The sequence below is a fragment of the Pygoscelis adeliae genome, unplaced genomic scaffold (assembly GCF_000699105.1).
Source record: "Pygoscelis adeliae isolate BGI_AS28 unplaced genomic scaffold, ASM69910v1 Scaffold358, whole genome shotgun sequence".
Taxonomy (NCBI): domain Eukaryota; kingdom Metazoa; phylum Chordata; class Aves; order Sphenisciformes; family Spheniscidae; genus Pygoscelis; species Pygoscelis adeliae.
In genome coordinates this window covers 3,442,413-3,455,369 of record NW_008825429.1, presented here as the reverse complement: position 1 = coordinate 3,455,369, position 12,957 = coordinate 3,442,413, and the positions used below count along the sequence as shown (strand labels likewise).

The 12,957-nt window shown below is 49.2% G+C and overlaps 1 protein-coding gene across 1 annotated transcript in view; it reads left to right on the top strand.

The window, feature by feature from the left end:
• The window catches only part of CCDC64 (coiled-coil domain containing 64), a 46,080-nt gene that overhangs the window by 27,741 nt on the left and 5,382 nt on the right, over positions 1 to 12,957 (top strand). Inside the window, exons 3-9 of the mRNA XM_009330876.1 lie at positions 1,378 to 1,494; positions 2,165 to 2,176; positions 3,545 to 3,691; positions 4,707 to 4,886; positions 5,197 to 5,415; positions 6,589 to 6,732; positions 9,937 to 10,067. Of these exons, the coding sequence (XP_009329151.1) occupies positions 1,378 to 1,494; positions 2,165 to 2,176; positions 3,545 to 3,691; positions 4,707 to 4,886; positions 5,197 to 5,415; positions 6,589 to 6,732; positions 9,937 to 10,067 (950 nt within the window). The remainder of the gene's footprint in view (positions 1 to 1,377; positions 1,495 to 2,164; positions 2,177 to 3,544; positions 3,692 to 4,706; positions 4,887 to 5,196; positions 5,416 to 6,588; positions 6,733 to 9,936; positions 10,068 to 12,957) is intronic.

Below are 12,957 nucleotides of genomic sequence, written 5' to 3'. Positions count from 1 at the left end.
TGGCTTCTGCCCCTGCAAGCAAGCAGTGTTGGGGGCAACCACAGTTTCCTCCACTTGATGGAGCTGGAACAGCCTTTTACCTCTTGCTTCTGATTTGGATTATTTTACTGCAGACTGTGCAAAATAAGGGACCATTTTTAAAAGGGCGTAGTGTTGCCTTTGTGGGCAGCTCAGGCTGGGTCTGTGTATTCATTCATCAGGTCACAAACTGCTAGAGCAAAGTCACTGCACCCTTTGGTGGAGCTGCTGCCTTGGACTCTCTGTCAGCCAGAGCACCCTGGGTCAAATCCTGACCCACGTTTGCCAGACATAAGGATGCACTCCCAAACCTGCCCACAGCTGCTGACCCCAATGCAGGTTTTCTCCTCTTGCCCTCATCCCTCCCTCCCATCTCACCTCCCTGTCTAAGGCATTGTGGCCGCTGATGGCATTTGCCATTGGACATACAGCTTGGTCTGTGCCCCAAGCAGGATGGCAATGCTGCCTTTTGAGGGGGATCAATTCACTTCCAGCTAGTGTGCCGGAGGGGGAGGTCTGTGCCTAGGTGTAATGGGACCTGATGGAGGCTAATTAAATAGAAAACTATCCATTTGTGCTGTCTCATTAGGGATTTGTCATAAAAACCTTATGTTCTCTTACAAGCCTAAACAAGTGTATTCACCATGTAAAAATCAGCCATAAAGCTGTCTCGAGAGTAGTTAACATGTCTAAGCTGTCTTTTATACAGACTGCCTGCAGCCAGATCCTCCAGGTAGGAATGGCCTTTCCACTGTCCTCAAACCACCCCGCATAAATGGGGCATCCCTCCTTTGAAATGGGAAAGAGGGCCAAGCCCAGCGATCCTGCACCGACAGTCATGTGGAGTGGATGCTTCTCTGTCTGGCCCTGACAGGAGCCAGAAATCAGAAGCAAAGAGCACTTGTTATTTTAGAGCTGTGCCAAGGATATTCAGAAGTTTAGAAAGTGTAAAGTTAATAGCAGTGTTTCCTGGGGTCTACAGAGATTGCCTCCCCTCTGCCTTTGTGAGTGGCCTGGTCTCCTCCTCAACCCTGATCAGGCTACTATTTTTGAGCAAACCTAAATTCCCTGTAGGGCATGGTAGTCGTCATGCTATTTTGCAATGGAAGAAAGTTATGGGCTGTGTCCCTTTGGCTGCCCCACGGGAAAATCAACATGGTCTAAATGGCTGCTCTCTGCAATGTCCATCCAGGATGAGTTTTTCCCTCGTCCAGACTCTGCAGGCTTCAGAGTTTCTGCCAAAAGTAGGGCTTGTGCAGAAGTCATATTGGGCAGATCTTCCCATGGGCAGGAGGAGATAACTGCTTTCCATCTATGGGATGACCCCCCACAGTAACACCAATTGGTGTCTTCTTGCAGGCGTCGGAGGTGGAGCGGCAGCTCTCCCTGCAGGTCCACACCCTCCGGGAGGACTTTCGGGAGAAGAACTCCTCCAGCAGCCAACACATCGTGCGGCTCGAGAGCCTCCAGGCCGAGGTGAGTCACGTGCGCTGGGCCTCACTCCTTCAAAAGGTGGCCAGGGCTGTTTTAACTTGTATAATGAACCCTTCTGAACTGGGTAAACAAAACCTGCTGCTTGGAGCAAACAAAGAGAAGGATGGTAGCGGTGGGGCAAAGGACTCCCCCACTGAGGATTTTTGCTGCAGCCCAAGGCTGGCTGGGGTGGCACGGGTCAGCTTCCACCACTGCCTCAGCCACAAGCATGCCTGAAAAATGAACGGATGAGAAGGATCTTCCAGGAGCTAAACCATGGCTGTGTTCTTGCAGGGCTACTGCCCAGTACAGGTTAAACTCTGGGTCATGGTGGGAAGGTCTGCAAGGTTTTTTTTTCTGTTTCTCATGCTTGCAAAGAAAGCAGAAATCCTCTCCTCCCTCTGAGCCACACACATGGGAAAGCAAGGAGTCCCTGTCTGTTTTCGCTCTGGTTACTTTCCTTCCTCTTCCCTTCCCTGATGGGGGTCACCGGAGACCATGTAGGCAGGAACCAGAGGGGTAGATGTCCAACTCTACTCCCCTACCGCTTTTTTTACTTATAAGCTGTCTTGAAGAGCTTTTCTAAAATCTCTCAATTTCTTCTTTTCTCCTGCTCCCACCTGCTCCCTGCTGGTCCCTCGCCTTTTCTTCCCCTCCCCTTGGTGTGGAGCAGCAGGTCCTTGAAGTAAGTATAGAGGCTTGGAAAGGGTTCACCCATGGGTGCATTGCTGTCATCATGCATGCCTGTCACTGTGCATTCCTCACCTTGCCTCCTCGCCTTCTTCCTGTCTCTTGCTTTCCAAATCCCTTTCCCCCTGTGCCCTTCCTATGGCCCAGGGCCCACGGCAGACCGATGTTTTTTCTATTACATGGTCATTCACATGGTGTCCATTACTGGTTTGGATACCAAATATGAACTCTTGATACAATCTCTGTATTATACCTCTTATTTTTCTCGCATGCCTTTTCTCCAGCCCACGCAAATCATGATGGAGGTGGGAAGAGACATCTCAGAAACCATTAGTCACCTAAGAGCAGCTTCCTAATACCTACAGCAGCCTTTACCCTGCAGAAATAGCAAGTCTACACACTTTGCTAATATTCCTTCATGCAGCCAAATCTTTCCAGCCACCTGGAAAGCAGCAAAGAGACAAGGTCCCAAAGAGGCCAAGAAAGCAGTGGGAAATTGCTAAATTTGTTTATGGTCTATGAATTGAAAGGAGGCCATAGGGAATATTTAGGGTTATACTGGGCTGGTAAATGGCATACCCAGTCCCCAGAGGTCCTGTGTGTACTAATCTGGGAAAAGGCTCCTTTTCATGGTTAAACAAGAAGTGACCTTCGCTAGTGCTGATTCATCCTGTGCACTGTTCCCAGCTAACTGAATCACAGAGGTTTTGCTTGGCATATTGTCCCTCTTCACCTGAAATCACTGCCCTTGACAATTAAAAGAAATGAACCAATTTTAAAGGCAACCAATCACTGGGAGACTAAAAATAAGCATGGCACAGAAAGGAGTCTTCACAAGTAAAAAGACGGAAAAATCCCTGATGAGGACCTGGCAAACATGCAGCAATTAAGAAAAGCGTATGGGCAGTGGTGTGGCACAGCCCTGCGGGGAGCAGGATCCTGCAGGCTCACCCTGTGGTCTCCAGCACCCATACAGGAGAAAATGCCACCATACTCAGTTGGGGACCAGCCAGGAAAAGTAACTAGTTTTGCCCAGTCTAGCAAATTTTAAGGTACAAGGGGTGAGCAGGGCTGGTCTCCGCTTAATCCGTTTGGACATTCTGCCTGCTCCCTAGGCTTCTGCCAATGCACACCCAGCCCCTTTGGAGCTGCCTCTGCAGCCTAGGGAAGGAGGAGTTTCCTTTCAGAGCCTTCCTAAGCTTTAAACCACGCACAGAGATACAGTTTCTCTCATACAGGTACAGAATACTTATGTGCATACTTTTGCTTTTTGCTGTTTCATTTCTCTCTTGGGAATGTGATTTCCCTCCTCTCTGCTCCCTGGAAAGTGCGGGGTCCAACACCGCCTCTCTTTCCTCTGCAGATCAAAATGCTGACAGACAGAAAGCGGGAGCTGGAGCATCGCCTTAGTGCCATGATGGAGGAGAACGACCTGCTCCAGGGAACCGTGGAGGAGCTGCAGGACCGAGTCCTGATCCTGGAGAGACAAAGCCATGACAAGGACCTGCAGGTGAGGAGGCAGCGATGGGACAGGGAAGAGGGGGGAAATGGAGTAAAAGATGTGGTTTGGGGTAAAATTGACCAGGAAGATAATCAGGAACTGGGAGACAAAACAACTGGAAGAATAAAATGGCCCATGTAAGCATGGCAGCAAGCAAGGTCCTTGGGGGACCTTGTTCCCCATAGAGACAGATAACAGGAGCTGCAATGAGGCATCTTGACAGCAAAGAGCACCTTGGGAAGGAGATCTGAGCAAGGGAGTGGGACAGGGTGCTGGGGAAATGAGGGAAATGTAAAAGGAAGCAGAGAACTCTGGTTGCAGTTCATTTTACTTAATTTTTTAATAATAGAATTGGCTTCAGAAGGGGCTTCTTTAGACCCCGCTGTCCCAGAGGGCAGTAACTGCCCTCGTAGCTCTCACTGCTCAGATAGTTTCCCAACAAGCCCCGTGGTGTTCGCAGCGATGTGTCACCAAACGTCACTCCCCAGAGAACAAGCTAGCACCTCTGTGGCTTCGGGCATCTTAGTAGAGAGCAAGATTTTTTTCTCTTCTGTGGGTTGACAACCACTGGATCCTCAGCTCTCCAAAACAGTCCTGAACCTTTTTTTCCCTTTTTTTAATAGATATTTGTATTTATATATGTGTATAGATTTTTTTAAAACATATCTATATTACTTTTCTTTTTGGATTCACTTCCTGCTGCGTTGTTTTCAGCAAATTTTTTTACCTGAGTCCAAACTTCTTCACAATATTCTTCATTTTAGTGCTGACTAACCTGCTATTTTTATCTTTCAGGATATTCTGGAGTCTAAACAGTGTCTAATGACATTTGGAGATTATTAAGCTCCAATAAATAGCAATACGATCCAAGAGTACTTTCCTCCTGGCTGGAAACCCTCTTTTGTGACACCCATTCCTCCCTCTCAGCTCCTTCACAAATCAAGAGATTCATCCAGTCCATATCACCTCCACTAATATTTTTTTTTCCCACTTCCTTGACAAATTCCTTAATTTTCTTTGCAAGCTGCACCAAAGTCAGCTGGAGCTCCAGGAAGTGCGGCTGTCCTACCGGCAGCTGCAGGGGAAGGTAGAAGAACTCAGTGAGGAGAGAAGTCTCCAAAATTTCAACACAACCAGCACGTCCCTGCTATCTGAGATAGAGCAGAGCATGGAGGCAGAGGAGTTGGAACAAGAACGAGAACAGGTATTTGCCCTTCGGCCCCTGGGAAAGCCCATGGACCTCTGTGACCAGGCCCAGAGGGAGAGGGAGTTTAATGAATTTGATCTGGATTTGGAGCTGAACCAAGAGCCAGAAAATTGGGGTTGTGGTCTCAGCTCTGGTATCAACACCCTTTTGACCATATGAAAGTAAATCTCTGCATCCATTTCAAAACCGACATAGCAAGCTAGACAAATATTTGTGAGGTTTGGCAATCACATGCCTCACTTCACCATGGAAGGAGGATCTCCATGGCCTTGATGTCCCAGGCTAATGTCAGGCTCTCTTGTTTCAGCTGAGGCTGCAGCTCTGGGAAGCATATTGCCAAGTGCGATATCTCTGCTCCCATCTCAGAGGAAACGACAGCGCAGACTCGGCAGTTTCTACAGACTCCTCCATGGATGAGTCTTCAGAAACCTCGTCAGCCAAAGATGTCCCAGCCGGCAGCCTACGGGCAGCTCTCAGCGAGCTGAAAAGACTGATACAAAATGTGCTGGATGGGGCAGACTCCACGGTAAGTTGGTGACACAGAGAGACCTTGGCTTGTGCATGTCCCCTTGCCCAGGTGACAGAGCTTGCTGCAGGTTTCCGCTGGATCCTGAAGTCCCTGGTCTCTGAGAAAACCTCTGTGGCCCACAGAGATGGGCTGTCACAGTGCACAGCCTGCTCCATGTGTCTCAAATGGTCAGCCAAGAGCCAAGCCGGCACATGGGGTTTTAGCCTGCAGTGGTCAGATCACCGTAAGTTTCAAGCTCACATAACCATCATTGGTCTGGGAGTCATTCTGGAAAATTAATGAAAGTAGGCTTTCTTTGAGATTTGCAGTAAGTTAGAGTTTCAGCGTGGAAATACTGCAGATTGTCTTATACATCACAGTTCAGTTGTTTCTCTTAGGATTTTCCTAGCCTTGCTTTATTGGCAATAGTATCACAAAAACATCGTAACCCCTATGTGGGTAGGTTCTGCCCCTGCAAATTGACACTGGGTACAAATGTCTTGTCCAGAGCTGCCAGACTCAAATCCATTGACAGGTGAAGGGTCCTGCTGGCACAAAATGGTGTCTGTGGGGGATGGTCCTGGGGCTGCTGGGGAGGAGGGGATCGCATGGAGGACCGCTCAGCATCCACAGGAGCACAGAATTACGAGAAAACACCTCACTTTTTGCAATGGCTCAAATCGGGCCTATTTCCATCACCCATGAGCTGGTTGCATTGACAGTGTGACTTATTTGAGATGCCACGGTGAGGAAGACGGTGCAGACCCTGCAACTGCAGACCCGCATGGGAGTACTCACCCTCCTCGTTTCAGTACCTGTAGCAGCTGGTAAGAAGGCTGAGCATAGAGATGAAGTTGTATTTGTTAAATAAAAAATATTGAGTCCTGCAAAAGGTCTACACAGAGACTGTAGCCATATGCTACCAAATGGTCAGTAGGTCTCTGTAAATGCGGTTTGTGCTAAGGTGAGAACTTGTCTGCATGCTTTTTTTATCATGTGTAGAAGCACTACCCTTGGCTGAGCATGTTTCCACTGTGGAGTTATATGGGAACAAAACTGAAACTCTACCAAAGTCACATTCATACTTTCTTCTTCCTTGTTTAGTATCCCCTATCCCAAACCAGTATCAAATTAATGCACTTGCCTTTTTAAAAGTGAAATCTGAGCAAGAGATTTCTCTCCCGCTCTCAGAGCTCTCGACGAAGCGACGACGACACCTTAGAGGAACAGATTAGGCGAACAAGTGAGGATTCGCGAGCCCTGAGGGAATTAATGGAGGGAGAACGGGGGAAACTGAGGCAGAGTTTGGAGGAGCTGCAGCGACTGCACAGCCAGGTTAGCAATTCCCACACTTTACATGTAGTCTTGTAACACCAGTGTTCATCCTCCAAGACATGCCTTCCGTAGAAGAGATCAACATGATAAATAACCCAGGAAGATCTGGGCCAAAACCAGTTATGTTTGGATGAGGGAGACTGTTAAACCCAGTGCAGAGGCTTCATGCATTTAGGATCAGGGTTTTGGACAAGTTGTCTGGGGCCCATCCCAGACACCATCTCAAGCAGCCAAACTTCCTTTAAACATTTCCCCCAATCTGCTTTTCAGCCAACCTCTCGCTTAAATTCTTCTCAGCAGAAGACCCCAAAGTACAAGACTGCTTGGTATGGGGTACTGGAAGCCCATAGATATCCAGTCTGACCTGTCTTGCTTGCACTAAGCCCTCGTAAAGGGTATATGCAACTACTGGATGGACAAAACAGTGCTGCTCTGCTGTGCATGGCGCAAGATTCGCCCCTTTCCACAGCAGTATCATGAAGCCCTCATAAATGCATACCTAGAGAATCTTAATGATGGCCAACCTGGCACCAGGCAGCACCCCAGGATGAACAGGGACTGGCTAAGACAGTCTCAACAGCAATGAATGATCCAACCCTGAAACTATCACCACACCCAAAACATAGAATCACACTGTGTCCGCACTGAATGTAGCATCGTCTGTGTCTGAGGTCCTATGCCAAAAGCAGCAAATGGAGACAGGCACTCAAGGAGATGCTCTGCAGTCCCTATCTCTATGAAACAAGTCTCCAAATGCTGGAAGGGATCTGGAGGCTGCAGCAGAAGCAGCCTTTAGCGCAGCTCCTTGTGCAGTACCAACCGCACTGGAGCAGGGAATGGGACTAATGCCCTTGGCTGGTCTTGCCAGTGGTGCTGTATCACCCTTTCACTGTACCCCTTTGGAGAAAAGAAAAGAAAACACGTCCCTGTTCAGAAAGTCAGCACAACCTGGGGGTCTGACAGCCTTGTGTAGGGCTACGGGAGGTCCCACCATGGGCCAAAGAAAAAAGAGTGAGAGCATCATTAAATACCCCTGGCAGTGATGGCTGCATGTGTACGAGGACGGGAAATAGACTTGCTGACAAAGCAGCTGATCAGAGGCAGGCTGCAGTGAGGGAGCAGCCCTGGCACATGTTCTTCCCTGAGGACTGCTCCTCTCAGCGATGTGGCCATCACAAGAGACAGCTTCCAGGGTCCAGACCTGTGTTCCCAGTAAGACATGAGCCCAGATGCTCCTCTGGTTGTGCTGTCATAGTCCTGTGCTGATAGAGACCATTAGAGGCTTATTCACAGATTTTGAGCAACCACCCGTACAGCAGCCTGCTTGTCTGGATGCAGCACCTCCTTACCACTGCTCCCAGGCACACCAGGCCTTGACAGGACACCAGGAGGGAGCAGCACTTGGTTGCTCTCTGCTGTGGCTGGTCTCCCCAAATTCCCCAGCCAGGAAAGACCAGAGGACCTGCCCTGGATCGCAAGTCTGGACCCCTGTCTCTGCTTTTAGGGGTCCCTGGCTACTAAAGCTCTGAATATTTAGGGAGCAAAGGGAAGACTGCAGTTCTACTTTCTTCTCACACCTCCGTGTTATATGGAGAAAGATGGGGCATAACTACAAATGCAGCAGACATTGCTCTTGGAGAAGCACTCCAGCCTCACGCAGCAAGTACACATCTCCCGCAGCTTTTGCCCATAACCCAGCCTTGCACTTGCTCAAGGTTAATAATTATTTTCACCTCCCATAGAAAAAGCAACACTGTCTTCAGTTCAGTCCGAAAGAAAATCAATGCACATGGAGATCTGGTCCACTTGGGGCAGCAGTGCTTTGCTGCCTGTGCATTCGTCTGTCCTGTCACTAGTATTGATACAATAAAAGGGGAACTCCTCCTAAATGGCTTTTGGGACCTTGTAGCACCACACACATTCATTGGTCCTGCCTGAAAGCAAGGGAAGCTGGTGGAGACAGGAATTGCCCCTGTCTCTCTCTACGCTGGAAAGTGGTTTCACACCTTCTGCCTGGTCCGTTTCCTCCCTCTGTGGCATCCCATTCTTACTTGAAATACAGACAAAAACAACTAAAACCACAAACCTATCCCCAAACGCCATTTTTTGGGCCTCTTGATCCACTGGGATTTCTGCAGAAGTGCTCAGCACCTTTCACATAGCTCCCACCACTGCTCTCCATGACATGATTGCTCTGAGGTGCATCCCGTGCTGGGCTGCAGGAGGGCACAGCTTGGGCAGAGCTCCCTGATTCCCTGGCAGCCTCTGCACACAGACAGGGCGCGTTCGCACTTTCCTCCCCCCCAACCCAGCCATGATGCGCTAACGGCAGATCCTCCCACGCCATTGATGTGATGAGCCCTTTTTGACTGTCTGCCCTCTATTTAAAGATTTCTTTGAGGATTCAAGCACTACTGAGCTGCATTTAGAGAAAGGAGGTGGGTCAAACGTTGGAAGGGTTTCCAGGTGGTGGAGTAGCATAACAGAGCATGTGTGTGCCCTAGACAAAGAAATTAAACGTGTATGAAATATTGCAAAGCTGAGCTAATGCAATCCTTGCATGATTTCACACCCTATTAACTCACTCTGCACAGGACCAAAACGACAGATCATTTCTCAGACTATTTAAGACTCTGCACCTATTTTAAAGTCTAATTAAAATTGTAAGATGTGCCAGTAACACCTTCCATGGTGTGGAAGGGAATTTTCACATCCTTTGTCTTCAGCTTCATACTTCTACAAGACACATAACAGCCCCCTCCAAAAAATCTTATTTACTGCTAAATTATGTTTGCAACAATTTAACCCTGGAAAGATCAGAATGCAACAGGCAGACTCAGAGGATGCGTGCACAAGACAAACTGCTTGGAGAGGGGCAATATTTCAGCGCTGATGCCATCGTGACAGCAAAGTTGCAGGCGGGTCCTGCCCCACACAGCTGCAGAGCTTTCAGTGCTGTTGCTGCATGTTACTGAGGCTGTCCTGGTGACCCATCTTGCTCAGACCGGCACTGCCAGCATCCCGCGCCAAGCTGGCACATGTCATGGGGGGGTTGCACCAGCACTAGTAGCCCCCTCCCAACAGACACAGCTTCTCCTACAAGCAGGGGCGCTCAGCCTCCAGGTTGGCCCATGTGGCTTTTTTTCCCCCCACTCGTAGTGAATTTGAGCAACCCTGGGTTTCACACCCTCCCTCTGCCCACAGGTCACGCTGCTGAGTGTGGAAATGACAACGCTGAAGGAGGAACGGGACCGGCTGCGAGGTGCTGCTGAAGACAAGGAGACAAGTGATCGGCTCCTGCAGGCCATTAGGGACCGAGATGAGGCTATTGCCAAGTAAGTGGTACAAACAGCCAAAGCCAGGCTGGGTTAGCAGTTACGGAGTGCCTTAGCAGGAGATGCCTCCAGGGTGGGTTTCTCCCACCCTCCACGAATTTCAGTAGCTGTTACAAAGTGATGGAGTGAGTCTCCGCTTTGCTGGCATTGGGAAATGTTGCCAGGAGCTTGGGAGCAGGGCAGGAGATGCCGATTTCCAGAGCTGCCCCATGGCAGGATTGGGGGCATTTAGGAGGATGCTGTGAACCATTTTTTTTGCCATCCCTAGTGCTGGTCTGAGTTACAGCAGGGAGGAGAGGACTTCAGGGAACCGAATGGAAACTCTAGGTCTGCCCTATTTGTCATATTTTTCTTCTTTTGCTCTTCCAGACACACAGCCCTGCTTTCCCACCCATCCCCACTACAGCCCTGCTTGGGCTTTTTCCCTAGACCATTTCTCTGGTCACTCACTCTCCTTTCCTGTTCCAGGGTCTTTTTTGCATCTCCAGTCCTGTAATTCTCTATTTCTCCTTTCAGGATTCTCCCACTGTTTTGACTCCTTATTTTCTCCATCCTCCTTGCAGACCTGTGCAGTTTTGCTACTCCGTACCCCATACCCCCATTCCCCGGCTCTGTGCTTGGGCTTGCCACACTGCCCTGAGCACTCTTTGCCCTGAGGAGAGGGGCAGAAACATTCACTCCCCCACGCTCTAGATAGAAAGGATACATCTGATAATCTCTTCAATAAGCAGATGGGCCAGAACACCACCAATCCATCTCCTTGTAGAAACGCCTAATACTCAAGCCCTTGGCAAGAGGAGGAGCACGAGAGCATTGCACCTCTGAGGATGTGGGGAGCTACACAATCCCTTCGTCTTTTTTTAGGTGACGCAATCATCCGTGCTGCCCTCGCCTGGGTAGCCGGCTACCAAATTCCCATCACTGTCTTCCAGAACACCTCCATCTGTTGGCAAAAATCAGGAGCATCCCAGCTGCACTGCCGGGTGCAGAGAGGTGGTTCTGACATTTCCAGTACGTGTGGGTTGCTGGTTCTGCTGTGGCTATGGTAACGTGCTGCCACTGCGATAAATCCCCCAGTAATATCCAAGCAGCAATGGGGAGCTTCACAACAAAAGGCTATTTAAGGTGCTCAAACCCACATCCGGGAGTGGAAGGGTACAGCTTCTCCACAGCAGTTAATGACCCTGCTGGGACAAAGCACTAATATTTACAGCTGACTGTCCTGCAGCAGCAGGAGCCCAGGGAAAGGGGAATGTGACAAGTGCGCACGGGTGAGTGGCGGGTGATTAATGAGGAGAAAGTGGCTGCAAGTGAAAGCAGACAAGAGCGTCTTGTTGCTAGAAATGAAAGCATCCCTCCACAGAGTGAGCGGGCTGCTCTCAGGCAGCGAGCCGCCTGGGAGGCTCGTGATATGCTTCCCACCTCGCACCTCAAGGGTTAAGTCACTTTTGTTGAAGCCCTCCCAAAAAAAAGCCCTAACTCTGAACAGAAATAAAATCACTGCCTGAGGCAGACATCTGGCATGGAAAATTTTTAGCTTGAAGCTGAAGTTTGGCAACATGGGAAGCAATAGGAAAATAGGATTCTGTAATAGGAGGTGTTAAGCAACCACTACCTGGATAAACACAAATTCCCAAATTGCTCTTCTGCAGGAGAGCACAAGGGAGCTATTAGGAGGCGATGAATTAGCTACAGTTAATAGGATGCAATTATTTCTCCCGAAAATGTTTGCAAGGAAAGATGGTTTCCAGCAAGTCATATTACAGTTTCCCATCACGCAGCAGTTAATTGAAAACTTAAGGTCTGTGCTCACCTGTGTGCTCCCAACACGGTGAACAGCATTTCCCAGCTTGGGCAGCTTAGGAAATTGCTCCTTCCTGGAGGACAATCCCTTTCCACTGGCCAGTAGCAGCTGGAACATCTCAGCCACTGAGCACTCGGGCCCTTCGGGCAACCTTGGCTATCGTGTCACATGCCCGGTGGCCACCAAATGCCTGGAAAGAAACGCAGCAGCGGTGTTCAAGAGGGCCAGCACAACCCCATTGAAACTGGGAGCTTTCCTTAAAGCATAACATTTAATTCAAACAATTTTAACAGTTTGTCATTCTTAAAAAGCATATGCTGTGATAAACTTTCTTCCTTCGTTTCTTCCTTCCTTCAGCCCAAGCCCCAACTGAAAGCAGAGTTGTACTCTTTCAGGGGTTTTATTTTGTTTGTTTTATATTGCAACTTATTGATCAAGTGATCAGACACGTTTTTCAGCACATATCATTTCCTTTCCTATGCATTAGTAAACAGAAGAAAAGGAAAAAATATTTGTATGCATGTGGTGGGTTGACCCTGGGCTGGACACCAGGTGCCCACCCAAGCCGCTCTATCACTCCCCCCTCCTCGGCTGGACAGGGGAGAGAAAACATAATGAAAGGCTTGTGGGTCGAGATAAGGACAGGGAGATCACTCACCAATTACCGTCACGGGCAAAACAGACTCAACTTGGGGAAATTAGTTTAATTTATTACCAATCAAATCAGAGTAGGATAATGAGAAATAAAATCAAATCCTAAAAAAAAAATCTTCCCCCCACCCTTCCCTTTTTTCCGGGCTTAACTTCACTCCCAATTTTCTCTACCTCCTCCCCCCTGTGGCGCAGGGGGATGGGGAATGGGGTTTGCAGTCAGTCCATCACACGTTGTCTTTGCCTCTCCTTCCTCCTCAGGGGGAGGACTCCTCACACTCGTCCCCTGCTCCAGCGTGGGGTCCCTCCCATGGGAGACAGTTCTCCACGAACTTCTCCAACATGAGTCCTTCCTACGGGCTGCAGTTCTTCACGAACTGCTCCAGCATGGGTCCCTTCCACGGGGTGCAGTCCTTCAGGAACAGACTGCTCCAG